General features: G+C 40.5%; 1 protein-coding gene across 1 annotated transcript in view; it reads right to left on the bottom strand.

The window, feature by feature from the left end:
* Positions 1-6,107, bottom strand: part of LOC122457996 — a 53,431-nt gene extending 47,324 nt beyond the window's left edge. The window contains exons 1-3 of the mRNA XM_043504750.1: positions 6,037-6,107; positions 3,496-3,616; positions 815-857 (exon numbers count right to left, since the gene is read on the bottom strand). Of these exons, the coding sequence (XP_043360685.1) occupies positions 815-857; positions 3,496-3,616; positions 6,037-6,107 (235 nt within the window). The remainder of the gene's footprint in view (positions 1-814; positions 858-3,495; positions 3,617-6,036) is intronic.
* Between the last annotated feature and the right edge of the window lie 9,210 nt (positions 6,108-15,317).

The raw sequence follows: 15,317 nt of genomic DNA, 5'->3' as shown, positions 1-15,317 counted from the left end.
CTGGTTTAAACTGGACATTGAGTATCATTTACCAGGTACACGCTTGGGAGCAAATTCAGCCCTAGTGTAAGCATCTCAGATTCCCCTGGCTGATGAGCACTTCAGATGAGCACACAGTTATCCACCTGTCCAGAAAAATGACACCACAATGGAGTTGTTCCAAACTCTGTTGTGTTCCATTGAACTTTCTTGAGGCACTGGAGATGCAGTGGGAAACCCTGTGTTTCCCAGAATTCAGGCTGTATATGGTGTGTAAAGAGTTAATCAAAATTAGGCATTCCATCTCTGTACATTTTCACTGCTGTTTTATTGGTTCAAGTTAAGGGTGGCCCTCATTTCCTTCTCTCAGAGTATCTCTCTTAAGAGAAGGGAAGAGACATTCAAGATGTGCTGGAACATTGCTAGTTACAGCTGTTTTCAAAAATGACTGTCAATCACCCAGAATGATGCTTGATAGTGGTTATAACATGAATCTAGACAGCATGATTCTTCTCCAATTGTGGACAGGGACAAAAAGAGCAATTAAGCAATGAAATAAACTGCCAAGTGTGGATGTGAAACCACAGGAGATAATTCACCATCACTGGAAATACTCAGAACTAGACTTGACATCATCTAGCAGAGATGATTTAAAGATAACTAAGCTAATTCTGACATGATGTAGAAGAATGAACTAACTAAATCAATGTATGATTTAGTCCTTCAAACTCTGATAACCCTCAAATCATGTAATGATTCTACGAGAACAGATCTGTTCCATTGTATTTAAATCTGCACCCCAAGGTAAGAAGAATTTAACAGAACAAGAACTTACTAGATCTCAGAGGTGTTGGTTTTGTCTTCCTGAAAGATTTTTCCTGAAAAAGAAAAAAAAAAGTCCCATTTATTGCAGACCACTCTGAAACCTACCAGAGAAAAGGTCAAGCACTCTCCTTTGTATTCTTTTTTCAAACATTTCACTTTCAAAAATGAAATTAACTTTCTTATTAAAGTCATTGAAATTCCCTCCCCAACCACAGAGCTGAGCAACATCAATATTAATTCTAATTCTCAGTACTGTATAAAAAGGGGGGATTCTTTTCATTAGGAAGGGAAGAAAAAGCCTACTTAGCATATCTAAATGAAGAATGTAAGATTTATAATGGCATACAATAGCAATCATGTAAAAGCTACAAGACAGTACTATTCTCTCAGGGCTTTAATCAAGGTAGTTATCCTAAGTTAAATGTGAAATTCAATCAGAAATGACTCACAGAGTTCAGCATTCACACACTGTTGTACTGTAAATAATACTGCCTATGATAGCAAATGTTCTCTGTTTATGATTCCATAATTTAGGTGGTGTCAGGAGTTAGCATGCACAATTATTATGCACTGCATTTTTAGGAGTTAGGAGGAGTTTAAGTATGGCAGGAAGACAAACTACAAACTGATTTGTGATGCTATCAGAATAAAGGATGGGATTCATCAAAGAGAGAACACGATTGTGACGTTATTGACATGAACTGTGACTATGTAGATCATTGTTGCAACCAGGGTCCTGTGGTTGCAACAGATCTTGTACAGAGGAGGTCAAGTGGGGTGTCTATGGAAAGGATGTAGTTTGCTGGTTATGATTATGCTGTCTGTCTGTGTGCATCATTTTTGTATTTGAAGTTATGAATATTGGCTATGTACTTGTATCTCAATGTGTTTGAGTCTAAGTAGCCTCAGTGAAGCATTTGGTCAGCTTCTTGAGAAAGGACTATTCTCAGTAAGTGCCCAATCAAGAAACACTTAACTGACAATGGACTTTGAGAAATGCCAATCCACATCTGAGCTTTCCTGAGAACATTCAAACGATTTGTAAACAATGGTGTCAGCCTGCAAAAAGCTGAATCATTCATGGACGTGTGACTTGCCCAGGTGGCTACAAACTCCATCTTGTTGCTGTGACTTTGCACAGAAGAACAAAGGGGTTCCCACCCACAAGAGAGAGAATATAAAAGCCCCTGGAAGCCTCTCCATTTTGTTTTCAGCTGGCTCAAGAAATGTCCTCTCCACCACCAAAAGATGCCTGAAAGAAAATGGAACAAAGAACAGTAACTACAGGGGTGTGAGTGATTGCTGGACCCCAGGAAAGAGTCCAGTCTGTGAAAGTTTATTGGAACATCTCTGGGGGTGAGATTTCATCTGTAATTAGTTTCTTAAAGGTATTAGGCTTAGATTTGTGTGGTTTTTTTATTTTGATTGGTAACTTACTTGTTCTGTCAGTTATTACTTGGAACGACTTAAATCCTACTTTTTATATTAATAAAATTACTTTTGCTTATTAATTAACCCAGGGGAGCAAACCGCGGTGCATATCTCTCTATCAGTGTTATAGAGGGCGGACAATTTACGAGTTTACCCAATATAAGCTTTATACAGAGTAAAACGGATTTATTTGGGGTTTGGATCCCATTGGGAGCTGGGTGTCTGGGTGCTAAGACAGGAGCACTTGCTAAGCCATTTTCAGTTAAGTCTACAGCTTTGGGGGCGTGGGTCAGACCCTGGGTCTGTGTTGTAGTAGATTACCGTATCTGGCTCAACAAGACAGGGTTCTGGAGGCCCAAACTGGCACAGAAAACAGGCTCAGAGATAGTCTCAGCACATCAGGTAACAGTCCCAAGCAGGTATCTGTAATTGAACCCATCACAAGGATATTGTTAGCTTTTCAAACTTAAATGGATGTATCATGAATGGGACTTAGGTCCTGGACTTCCATATCTCATTCAGGAACAGTTTTAGCCACTGATACTTATGCCAAGTGATACCTTAGCTGTAAGTCGTGCATTCGGTTCCAAGAGAATTAAAGGCCCGTTCCTGTCCCCATTGAAGTCAGTGGGAGTTTTGGGATGACCTTCAGTGGGATCAGAATCAGGGTCTAATTGCAGAGTAAAGTGGTTGCATTACTCAACATGAGTGAGGGAGGCACAATCTGTCCCTTAAAATGAGCTTTGTCTGAGTGAGGTGTGTGGGACCAGATCTTTTTGTAACTCAAATTCAAAGGTCATTCTAGTGAGATTACTATGCTATACAGGGTCCACGCTAGAGAGGCCATTCTCTATCCATAAAATATTTGCTTCCAACACACATTGGGGGAAATTAGTCTAGTTTAGTATGGGAAATACACTACCCTTCCACCCCACACACACATTTGCAGCGGACCAACATATATTTGACTCATAGTCCATTGGGGTTTTTATTAACTGGAAGCTTTCTATAAATGCCAGGGGGCCAACAAAGAACCAAATGCACTCAGGCAACCAAAAGATCTGACTCCCTTGCTCCTCCCCCCAACTCATTGGCCTATGCTAGCAGTGAAATATTACCCTCAGCAGACTGGCAGGGTCGAGACAAGCCTCCAGCCATCTCCCTTCATGTAGGAAAGAGTAGGCAGGCCACAGAGCCCCTTACTCCTGTATGCCTGGATCCAAGGTCTGAATAGCCCATGCAGGGGGTGTCATAACATACCTTCTGAATGTGTCCTAAACTTTCTCCGTACCTGTGCTCTGTGTCTGTTCTCATTACAGACCCATATTTCCCTAGGGATGAATCTTGAAGGTCAACATCTCGACCTACAAAGATATCTTTTCTACAATGCAAAAATTTCCAAAGGATCGGTTTGGCCATTTTAAAGTGACGGAAGTCAGAGCTGGGGGGAGGGGAGATAAAAAAAACAAACAAACCAACCAAGTGTTTCCCATTCTTTTGAGTCAGAAAAACTGAAAACTGTAAACAATTAACTTATTTTAAAAGGTCTAATTCCTTTTGGAATTATGGAGAGGAAAAAAGGAAAGATAATGTGGATGTCCAACTTTTGCTCTATAACAATGGGTTTGATCCTGCCCTCAAGGAAGTCAGTGGCAAAATTCTTGTTGATCTCAGTGGGAATAGACTTGGGTCCTAATTTTGAAAGAAGCATCATATTCATTTGTCATCCCAAAAAACATGCTAATTGCCTTAGAGAACTATGTAACATTAGTTTAGTGGGCCAGATTCACAGATTGTGAGCTTCAGCGATGCGAAGTAGCTGTAAACCCACCTTAACTAGATGGATCAGATTGGAGTTGTTCCAGTCATTGTATGTAAGCATTTATCTAAGTTACCAGTGCAGCAGAAAATGAAAGAAAGCCTCTTGGGCAGAACACATGTGTGATGGGTTGGATCACAGAAACCCCCTGGGAGCTCCCACCTGATGTGCCAAGACTACTTCTGCTCCTGCTTTCCTGCCCAGTCAGCTTAGGACTTCAGTGCCCTGCCTGGTTTGAGCCAGACCCACTAGCCTGCTGCAAACCCAGACCCAGGTCTGAACCACATCCCCTAACAGCTGTAGGCTTAACTGAAAGCAACTTACAGAAATGTTCCTGTCCTTGACACTCATGTGCCCAACTCCCAGTGGGGTCCAAACCCTGAATAAATCCGTTTTACGCTGTATAAATCTTATACAGGGTAAACTCATAAATTGTTCACCTTCTATAATGCTGATAGAGAGATATGCACAGCTGTTTGCCCTCCCAAGCATTAATACATACTCTGGGTTAATTAATAAGTAAAAAGTGATTTTATTAAATACAGAAAGTAGGATTTAAGTGGTTCCAAGTAGTAACAGACAGAACAAAACGAATTACCAAGCAAAATAAAATAAAACAAAACACGCAAGTCTATGTCGAATCAAACTGAATACAGATAAAATCCTCATCAGTTCCATTAAGCTCTCTTTTACAGACTAGTCTCTTTCTAGTCTGGGTCCAGCAATCACTCACACCCCCTTGTTCCAGTTTCGTTCACTTATCCTTGTGGGTGGAGAGGCTATCTCCTTAGCCAGCTGAAGACAAAATGGAGGGGTCTATTATGGTCTTAAATAGACTCTCTCTTGTCGGTGGAGACCCCCTCCTCTCTCCTATGCAAAGTCCAGTTCGAAGATGGAGTTCTGGAGTCACCAGGGCCAGTCACAGGTCCATGCATGACTCACAGTTTTTACAGGTGGAAGCCATTGACCACATGGTATCCTGAATGTCTCCAGGAAGACGTCTTATGTGGATTGGAGCCTTCCAAGATGCATTGTTCCTTAAGCACGTCTTGACTGGGCACTTAACTTGGCGAATTCCTTTCTCCAGGAACTGACCAAATGCTCTACTAATTTTATTTAGAAATCAAGCCAGTACATGGCCAATATTCATAACTTTGAATACAAAAATGATACATGTATACAAATAGGATTAATAGATTCAGTAGATCATAACCTTTACATAAATATGTTACATAGCATATGTAGCACAGAACATATTCCAGTTATGTCATATATATCCATAAGCATATTTCCATAAAGCCTTATGGGGGGCACCATCACAACATGTAGGTATATTGTTACATTAAATCTTACTATTATGTTAAACATATTAACAGTTCACATATCAAAAGACTTCCATTAGAGATTTTTGCCTTCTATATTAATTAACAGGATCACTATGTTTGTAGCACTGTTCATTATGTTAATATATTACTTTTGGACTGTGAGTGTCCATTCTCATTAACTGATTTTATGTATTGTTTGTCCATAATGACTAAAAATAGTAACAAGTAAATTAAATACAAAAACCTGTTTAAATGATTCTCTTTGGACCAGACCCTTATTCAGATTGAGTAGAACATCATTCCACTAATACTCCTAGAGAAATCAATGGAGCTATTGCTATTGGAGAAGTAATGTACTAGACAACGTTAGTAAGGAACCCACAGTCCGTGAGGACTTAAGCAAGCGCCAGTGAGAAGAGCAGTAAGACTAGATGTGCAGTCCAATGTGTCCTCTGAAAGGCTAGTTTTGCAAGTCAAAGGGAGATCATCATAGATCAGAGGGAACACACTGTGGGATGCCCTTTGCGGAGAAGCAAAATGTCACCTCTCCACCCCCTCCCAGTTGCTGTGGAGTGTGCCACCAATGACCATTGATGGGCAATGTACAGAAGATGCAGAATTTCCCAGAGTCTGTGCCATCTTCCCATGCCGTCTTACCTTCCAGCAGAGTAGAACCATGGTGGCTCAGCTGCTTTTCGGGCCTTGTGTGAGCATGAGGGGAGGGTCATGACTGACCCCTAACTGCCTATATGTGGGGGAACAATTCAGAGAGCAGAGGGCTTTCTATTCTAGCAGCCAAAGGCAAAACAAGATCCAATGGCTGAGAACTGAAGCTAGACAAATTCGAGCTAGAATGAAGGCAGAACATTTTAACAGTGAAGGTAAGTAATGATTGGAACAATTTACCAAGGGATTTGATGGATTCTGTATCACATGAAGTCTTTTAAATCAGCACTGGATGTCTGTCTAAAATATACGCAACCAGAGGTTATGGACGTAGCACAGGAATAATTACTGGGTGAAATTCTATGACTTGTGTTTTAAAGGAGGTTAGACTAGATGATCATAACAGTCCCTTTCTGGCCTTAAAATCTACAACTCTGTGAAACTCCTGAGTTCTCCTGTAATTGGTCCTTCCAGAGGAATTTTAAATGGCTGAGTACATCTATTTGACATCTCAGACCTTTTCAGAAACTGAACCATCGGCAACACTTATCTGCTGTTGGAACATGAATTTTACAACCCATGGGCCAGATACTGAGCTGATGTAAATCAGCATAGATAACTTCACTGAAGTCAGTGGAGTTTCCTCAGTTTATGCCAGCTGAGGATCTGACCCCACGTCTATTGGAACCTGAATTTCTCAACCTTGCATATTACAACCCAAATTTACCCCTCATTAGCCTGAATAACAGAAGTTATGAACAAAAATGATCTCTCCCCCTGCTTACATCTTCAGAGCTGTGTCCTGGATTTTCCACAGCACTTCCTTGATAATCATGTTATATCTAGAATATGTCATGTGTACACCTTGTTTTGAACCCATCCTGCGGGCACTTAAAGGGAATAACCAAGCTGAGAGCTAATCTGTAAATAAATAGACTTAGTGAGGTTATGGCAACAGGATAAGCAGGATTTATACTTCAGGAGGAAAAAATGAATACAGATGGGTACTCAAGCTGTGGGTTTCATGGTTAAGCTAAAAGTGCCATGTTAAGTAGGAGCAAGGGAGCTCTTCATACATATATTACTACCCAAAGATCTTTAGAAAACTGTAACAGTGAATACTGAAAACCATGTTACAAAAATATTTATCCAGTGAGACAACATGTGGGGGGAACGGGGAGGCAACAGGAAAACTGTGTTGATTCTTAGTAATATGTTAGGGGTTTATTCTCCCTTACTACCTTACTTTATTTATTTATCAGCTATATAACTATATATATATATAACTATCAGCTATAAATATATTTGTAATGTGTACTGTGCCTAGCACTAGCTTCATGGGGCACTGTTCCTGGACCAGACTCTACAGCAATACAATACAAACGTTACATACAACAACAACAAAAGTGCACATCCATTACTGGGGGTGCCTTTACAATATTCTAAATCAAAATTTAAACTCACCAGTCTGTGCATAGCTCAGATAATTACCCACGACTAATCATACACATCACCACCACCCTCCTCTGGCTTCATAGCCCACTTCCTGCCTGCCTGCCCGCCCGCCCAGGGGAAAAAAAACAAATTTTGCTGCATTCCAGAGAGTTGAGCAGATCAGGGCCCTGATGGACTGAGGAGAGTAAGTGAGTTCTAATATCAAGGGGCTTTTCATAGGCCTGCCAGCAGCTCCCTGCCCCATATCTATCCTAAAGGAATTTCAGCTTGAAAGTCTCCAGTGATCTCAGATGTAGCAATAGGATATGGGCACTCTCTTACTCAAATCATTATGAGACTCTGATGTCAGTGGGACAGCTACATTCAAAACCAAGGGAAATTATGCTCCTTAGATTAGCAGTTCTCAGTATGGCACCAGCAGTCTCAGCATGGCTCAGGAGTGCCGTCTGTCAAGTTATGGTGAGAGAGCAGTAAACACAGGCCCAGTCTGCTTGGCAGAAGACAGCTGTCAGGAGCCAACGGGAGCGAGCACAGAGACAGGAAGGAAGTGTTCACCCCCCTTTCCTAGTGCTGAATACGTTTCTGCTACTGAAAATTGGGCCGGGCCAAATCTTGTGGTCCTTAGCCAGGCAACATTCCTACTCAGTGCTGCAAAGTCCCAGTGACTTCAGTGTGGGGGATGGAGTTCCTTAAGCAAGACAACAGGATTTTCCCCGAATTTATACTAAGTATAAGGGCTAAGTTCAGGACAAGCTGGTCAGTCTGCAATTCGTCTCACAATGAGGGGTGCTTTCTTGTTGCCCTGTCCCAGAAGCAGCCCAGGAGGGAGACTGACTCCACGAATCACAGGCTCCCTCCTGGTCTCACCACTGCTCCAGGGAGACAGTAAACACACTAGGCCTATCCCTGTCTATCAGTACCTTCACAGGGAGAACGCACCCCATACTAAAGGGCTTTTTAATCCATGTACATTTAAATTTGAAATGTTTAACAGTGAGGGTGATTAATCACTGGAACAAACTACCAACAGAAGAAGTGGATTCTCCATCTCTTCGACTCTTCAGATCCAGACAAGAAATGTGCTTTAAATGGATGAAATTCTCTGGCCTGCCCTAGACAGGACGTCAGACAAGATGATCTAATGAACCCTTCTGGCCTCAACATTTATAAATCTATGAATGAAAGCATATACTGTACTCTCCAGTGCAGTGAGATAAGTACACAACCATGCACATTAGGATGAAGGTAAGGCTCCTCCATAGCCTAACTGGTTGTTAATTTTTATTATTAATTACTATTATTATTAGGATTTAGTCTTCTTTGTAACTAGGGGTTTGATCAACTAGGGGCTGAAGTCAATGAGAGTCTTCTCGATCTGGATCAAGCCTAAGATATGGTGATGAACATACCTCTCACACAGCCCTGTAGATTTCCATTAAGAAACCAAAGGGAACAGTTAGCTTTGCAAACTGAATGTATTTCTGAACTCTAGATACATGGGGAGGGGAAGGGGGGAACAGAGAGAATAAGCAGCTCTGAAGTGGTAAGTGATCATTTATGTTTGTTTTCTGGTGGCTTTCTTGAATGAAATTGTTACCCTGGGTTTGGAACTTTGTCTGAAACAGTTTTAGAACGTTGCTGCGTTAGCAATATATTCCATTCACATGATTTTTTTATTTCTGTCATCTCAGGAAGCCCACAGGATTATAGGTGAAAAGTCAGTTATGAATATTCCCCCCTTGCTGAGATAAATATTTTGTAAATTTCTCCCCACACACATCTTGCAAATCTCACATTTACAGCATAAAATGCTGCATGACAGCAGCAAAGAAGTTTCACTTTTCATTAATAAAATAAAATAAAAACTAACAGGTAGTTATCTTTGTTTGATTTTTTAATAACACATGAAAGCTTAATGGGATGCACTAATGCTGAAATCACTGCTTAAAGCCATGACTAACCGCAATATCAGTGCTCAAGGGATGATCTCATCAAGCTCCAATCAGATTGGGAAAAAAAGGGACACCCATGTTTTCCCCTCCCTGTCCCTCGCAAAATTTAGGACTTAATCTACCACAATAATAATACTGTAAGCTTTTGGGTCTCACTCTTGCCATGCAAAGTCTCCTCTATGCTGCTGGCTGCCTTAAACAGCCCTCACCCGCACCAAGCATGGGGTTACCCACCTACTCTTTTTCTTGGTTTAAGGCCATGCTGAAATAGGGGAGGGGTGTGTTGGGTGGGAGAAGGCAGGTTAAGGACTGAGCTCAGGAAGAGCTGCAGGAAGATAGCGTCTCCAGGGAGAAGCCTTGGGAGTATGGCTCCATACCAGGGCTGGGACTATTTAAAGACTGAGCCTGGGGAGGGTTATAGAGATACCAATGGAGGGGTACTGGGATAGGCCTCTGATGGACTGTACACGCAGGAATGGGTCTGTTTTTTTCACATACAAACTATGTGTGTGACTCAGCTGGAGGGCTAAGTCATTGAAAACCCTCCTGAAAAACCATTGACAGAGGTCACCCCAGACTAAGATTGCAGGCACTTTCAAGAGGTGGATGCCATGCCATTATATTAGCCCTCTGAACAGAGCACAGGATTGTGATGAGAGACCTGGATTCTCTTCTGGGCTCTGCCTCTGACCAGCTGAATAACCTTAGGCAAGTCACTGCACCTCTTTGTGCCTCCGTTTCCTCATCTGTAAAATGAAGATAATACCAACCTCCTTTGTAAAGCGCTTTGTGATCTACTGATGAAAAGTGCTGTATAAGAGTGATGCATTATTATTAAAAAGGAAGTCAGCTGTGGCATACTGCAGCCTGAACAATTATTACACTTATAAGATTATTGATGCAACATGCACTTGTCAGAGATAACTGGTTCTTTTCCTAGGCAGCTACTTTGATAAGATGGAATTTGGTAAAAAATACAAACGTTATTTTACATGGACAACAATAACTGAAGTCATAGGAAAATTTAATATACATAATGATTAGAATAAGATAAGTACAGTTAAGTGGTTTCGTGCATCATTCCATATTTACTATCTTGTTCTGTGCATACTTACAACTCTGTGGATACCACTGGAAACAAAGATAGTAGGGAAAGTAAGTGGAGCCCATAAGATTATAAGATCAGTTCCTACCCATATCTGTATGTAGCCTATGGGGTGGGGTCCATAATTTAGCATTAATATTATGATTTACATCACTTCTTTCTCAGTAATTCCTATATACAAATGTGCTCTAACTACTTAGGTACTGCATAGCAATCTGATTGCCAAAGTCCCCCAAAATTCCCTTCCTGCAGAATTCTGAAGTGTACTGTACCCTTTGTGGTCACTTATTTTTCTCCTCAGAATGAGAATGCAGAACTGATGACTTAGGGCTCTCTTTAGGCCTAAGCTATTTCAGCTAGATACCAGACTTTGATATAAATACTCCCACAAGGCCTTAGCTGAATATAACAGCCTTCAACTATAGCAAGTTAACTAATAACCCATTTATTTCTGTCTCCCTATTTGCCTCCCATGCATGTTCCAAGTTAATAAGCAATACACCCCTATCAATGTTATACTCCTACAATGTCATTTTACCTCTAGCAAGCATAAAAACACCTGCAAGGTATCTTGAGGCATAAGTAGGGAGAGTAGACCACAGTGCTCAAAAATCCTTTTTACACCACAATAAAGTACTACATCTCCTGAATTTATTTCAGTGCACTCTAAGCACGGGGCCATTCCTGTGCACAGAAGAGAAGAACTCTTTCAGGTTTTGATCAATAAGAAGAGGCGATGCGAGCTGTAATAACATCAAAAAATGTAAGAAACCATTTGATGTAGAAAAATGTAGTATTGCTGTTTTCCTGCATATTTGGTAAATCACTCATCAGGAGAGTGGGTGCTTCAGTTAGGGCTGGATGGCAAAAGGGGTAGGATTTTTTTTTGTTTGGGTATTTTGAGACTTTTATATAGTTTTTATTTTAATTATTTGTGAAAGTGACTAGAACCATTTGGGAAAAGGCACATTAAAGAAATCCAAACAAGGAAACCAGATAAATTCACATTCTCACACACACACACACACACACACACACCCCTTTGCCAGTTCATACCACTCCTTGGGGTACAGAAACTTGCACAGGAAGCATTTTAGTGCTGCCTGGAAATCAGAAGGACACAGATGAAATAAAAGCTTATGGATACAGCCAAAACACTGGTTATTAAATTCAGTTATGCCAAAAATATCTTACAACACAACTGGTCTGGCTTGTGTGCACAGGCCCAAACAGCTATAAACAGTCTCAAGGAGAACACAAGATGCTGCCTGATGCTGCCTGCAGTATACAAGACTGCCCACTCAGACAAACACAGTTCACCTGGATCTTTGGGAGTAAAACACCCCAATACCCAGAGCATGTTCAAATGTTTCAAATAAAAAGGGATTTTTTGTTGGAAAATGCCCCCCCAAAAAATATTGTGGAAAACTGCTGACTCATTCAAGAATCATTTTTACAATATTATTAAGCATCACGATCATTACCATAAATATTATCAAAGTTGTTTCCCAAAAACTGTTGATAGCCATTTCAATAACACATAATAAAAATATCTATCAATGTTCTGAAGGGAAAAAAACCCAGAAGGAGTCAGTTTCAAACCAGACAAAACATAACCACTATCAAAATTTCACAGGCTTTTTTCCCCGTTCCTTGAACAGCTCTACGCATTCCTCCCTGAAACCTCCTGATAACCCTTGAAGAGATTACAAGCTCACAGCAGCACAAGTTACTTCATTGTGATGGTACTACGCAATTAGACTTTCTGAACAGTCACAATGTCACTGACAATTTTCAACACAGTACATTTTTGACCAAAGGCCTTTGTCTGCATTTTGGTATTATCTCAGCACAAGGGAATTTCTACTGCAGGCCAGCTGAGTCATATAGAGGACTCAGAAATATTGCAGCCATAACTGAGAACATACTAGTATTTGGTTGTCTAGATGAGGAATTACATGAACACCTTTGCATTTTATTCCAGATATCAAATTAAAAGGTAAGTCTGGATCCAGTGAGAAGCATCATCTGCATTGCAGAGATGAGCTATTTAGGTTGTTCCTTTACTATGCATGAGATAAAATCAGATCCAACTATAGTCATTGAGATGAAGGACATCGAACGTGCATGTAATTGTCAGGAGCTTGGGACATCTCTTGGTGTAATTAACTAGCTATTCAAAGAACTGGTCTAACTCCCATTGATTTCAGTGGAAATTACATTTGGCCCCTAATCTGTGTCAAACTTGTTTGCTTCTTTATGCAACCCTCCTTTGGAGGTCACCTTTAAGTAAGATACATAACAATGAACTGGAAAACTATATTATTTTATTGTTATTATGGTATTTTTAATGTGATCACATGATGTCTACCTGGCTTTTCCTTTAGCTCTACATTATGGATTAACCTACAGTGATAGATATTATGACTCTGAAGTCTATACTGTATGACATGTTTTTAAAAGTGTCTAAATATATAGTTACCCCACTGGCTGTTTATTATATAGCATGTCAACTTTAATCTCTCCATGAGACAGATTTCTTTTTTAAAAAATTGTAATATTTTAAAACAGAAACAAGTGAAAAGACAAACTAATTTACTTTCAATGCAGCTCCAGTTTCGTTATGGCAACGAAACCTGAATTACTCGGATCCAGAGGTACTGGGACCTTCTGTTACGCAGCAGTTTCTTATGTCTTTCAGTACCATGGTCAGTGACTTCAGAACCCATTTCACCATCAAGGCTGACCACACGGAATGAGTCAACATTCACCAAAGGTTTTAGTTGTCTCTGAAAACAAGACATTTTATGCTCCTTTCTCCAAGAGTCCTTTGGTAAGGAGGATTGTGCCACTCTTGCACCCTTCCAAAATAGCACTGGGAAGCACAGTTCGTTTACAATCCCAATTGTACCAATATAAATCATCAGGAACTGTGCTGAAACCACTACAGTTACACTGGTGTAAAAATTCTGAGAGCAGAATCAGGCCTTTCATCTCACAGCAGAGACACAGGCGGAAGACAGAATGTGATTTTTATGTTTATGAGGCCTTAAAATCCAGGTGTTTTCTGGTAAGGATTTGTTCTGTTAAGTCACTATACGAGATCCAAGCCAGGTAGAGATATTTTTAAAAAAATATTCTTCAAAGTCTCTGAAAAAAGTTAACATGATCAATAATAATAGTAACTAACAGCAGCAGTAATTGTTTCTTCTTTATATAAATACCATAGATATGCATGGCATCTGTCGGAGTTTTATAAAAGGGGCCAATGAAGGGAAATCCTCAGGCAATAGAGCTAATTCTGTGCAAGTTCCTCTTGGACCCTTGCATCCAAGCATTGTGTGAAGAAGGTGGCTGAAGAGTACGGTGCTCCAGTGAATCTGACTGGTTATGAAGCCATTAAAAGGTGGTAAAAATCTGAGCAGCCCTTAAGGTGCTATGTCTGTGGCTGGTGGACTTGTTTTCCCCCTGGCAGCCACAGGACTGAGGAGAAGTTTGAAGATGGCTTAGAAACCATCTTTGCCTTCTCCACCCCAGTTCTGCTTCAGCACAGGTGGGGATTTGGCCAGGCTCTTCCAATGAATAATTTCACCAGTACTAATAACAAGAGGAAAATGTAAGTCCTGTGGATCATTACTGAGACCTTCTTCTCAGGTAATAACAAATTTCTGCAGGCTGCAAAGTATTCAGAGAACTCATTGGCATGGTAGGAGATAACTGTCTTATTTTCAAAGATAAGAAGTAGAAGAGACTGAAGGGACTAAGACGGGGTTGTCTTGTCCCCAGTAATTGGAGTGCATGAAGAACACATTGTTTTTAATTAAATATTCAGGGCCTCAGCACCTGGAGGCCTCAACTAAGCCTCTTTGTGAGGGGAAATGCACAAACTCATAGTAAAAGACAGTCCCTGTGCTGGAGAGTTTACAAGATAAGTAGACAAGACAGATAAAGAGTAGAAGGGGAAACAGAGGGATAGAGAAGTGAAGTGGCTTGCCCGATGACACACAATGAGTCAGACGATAGACCCATGAACAGAATGCAGGTCTCCTGCCTCCCAGTCCAGTACCATCTCCACTAGGCCACACTGCTTCTTAGAGGACAAGTTAGACTGACAGTCTGTTGTTAAAATGCTTCACAATCAGAAAGACACAGGCAGCTTATCAGGACTTACAAAGAACTAAGATTACGTTAATTTCACTCTCCACCAATATTTCAACTCCTCATCCTCAGAAGTATGGATTCCATCTCAAAACAATAGAATGGGGTTTACTTTAAAAAATCTGTTCAGCTCCTAAAAAGGAGCCACAGTCTGATTAAATTGTACTCATTCATGTATCAAACCTGTTCTTTTGGAAAGTACTATGGAATTTAATAGGGATGAAACAAAGAGGAGAAGTTTGATAGGGTTCTCCAGAAATTACTATATAAATCTACAGACTTTAAAAAAGAATTATCTACACTCTGTACAGTTTCTTTTAAACAAGCTCTTTTAATCATCCTATTGAACTTAATAGAGAACTTCTGTAGAATTCTATAGAATGGGTAAAAAACATATAGAAAGGAGGTAAGTTTCTACTCAAGACAACTGATTCATAAAATCATAGAAGATTAGGGTTGGAAGAGACCTCAGGAGGTCATCTTGGCGATGTACAAAAAAGGCACAAGGCAGACGCCTTTGATCTGGCCCAATGTCTCTATTGGGTGAGTGTGGCTTCTTGTTTTTTGAGGTAAGAGATCACTGCTGGGCATATTCTTCCCAT

Source organism: Dermochelys coriacea, chromosome 11 (genome assembly GCF_009764565.3).
Source record: "Dermochelys coriacea isolate rDerCor1 chromosome 11, rDerCor1.pri.v4, whole genome shotgun sequence".
Taxonomy (NCBI): Eukaryota; Metazoa; Chordata; order Testudines; family Dermochelyidae; genus Dermochelys; species Dermochelys coriacea.
Note: the sequence above shows the minus strand (reverse complement) of the source record. Positions and strands in the feature narration are given on the sequence as shown.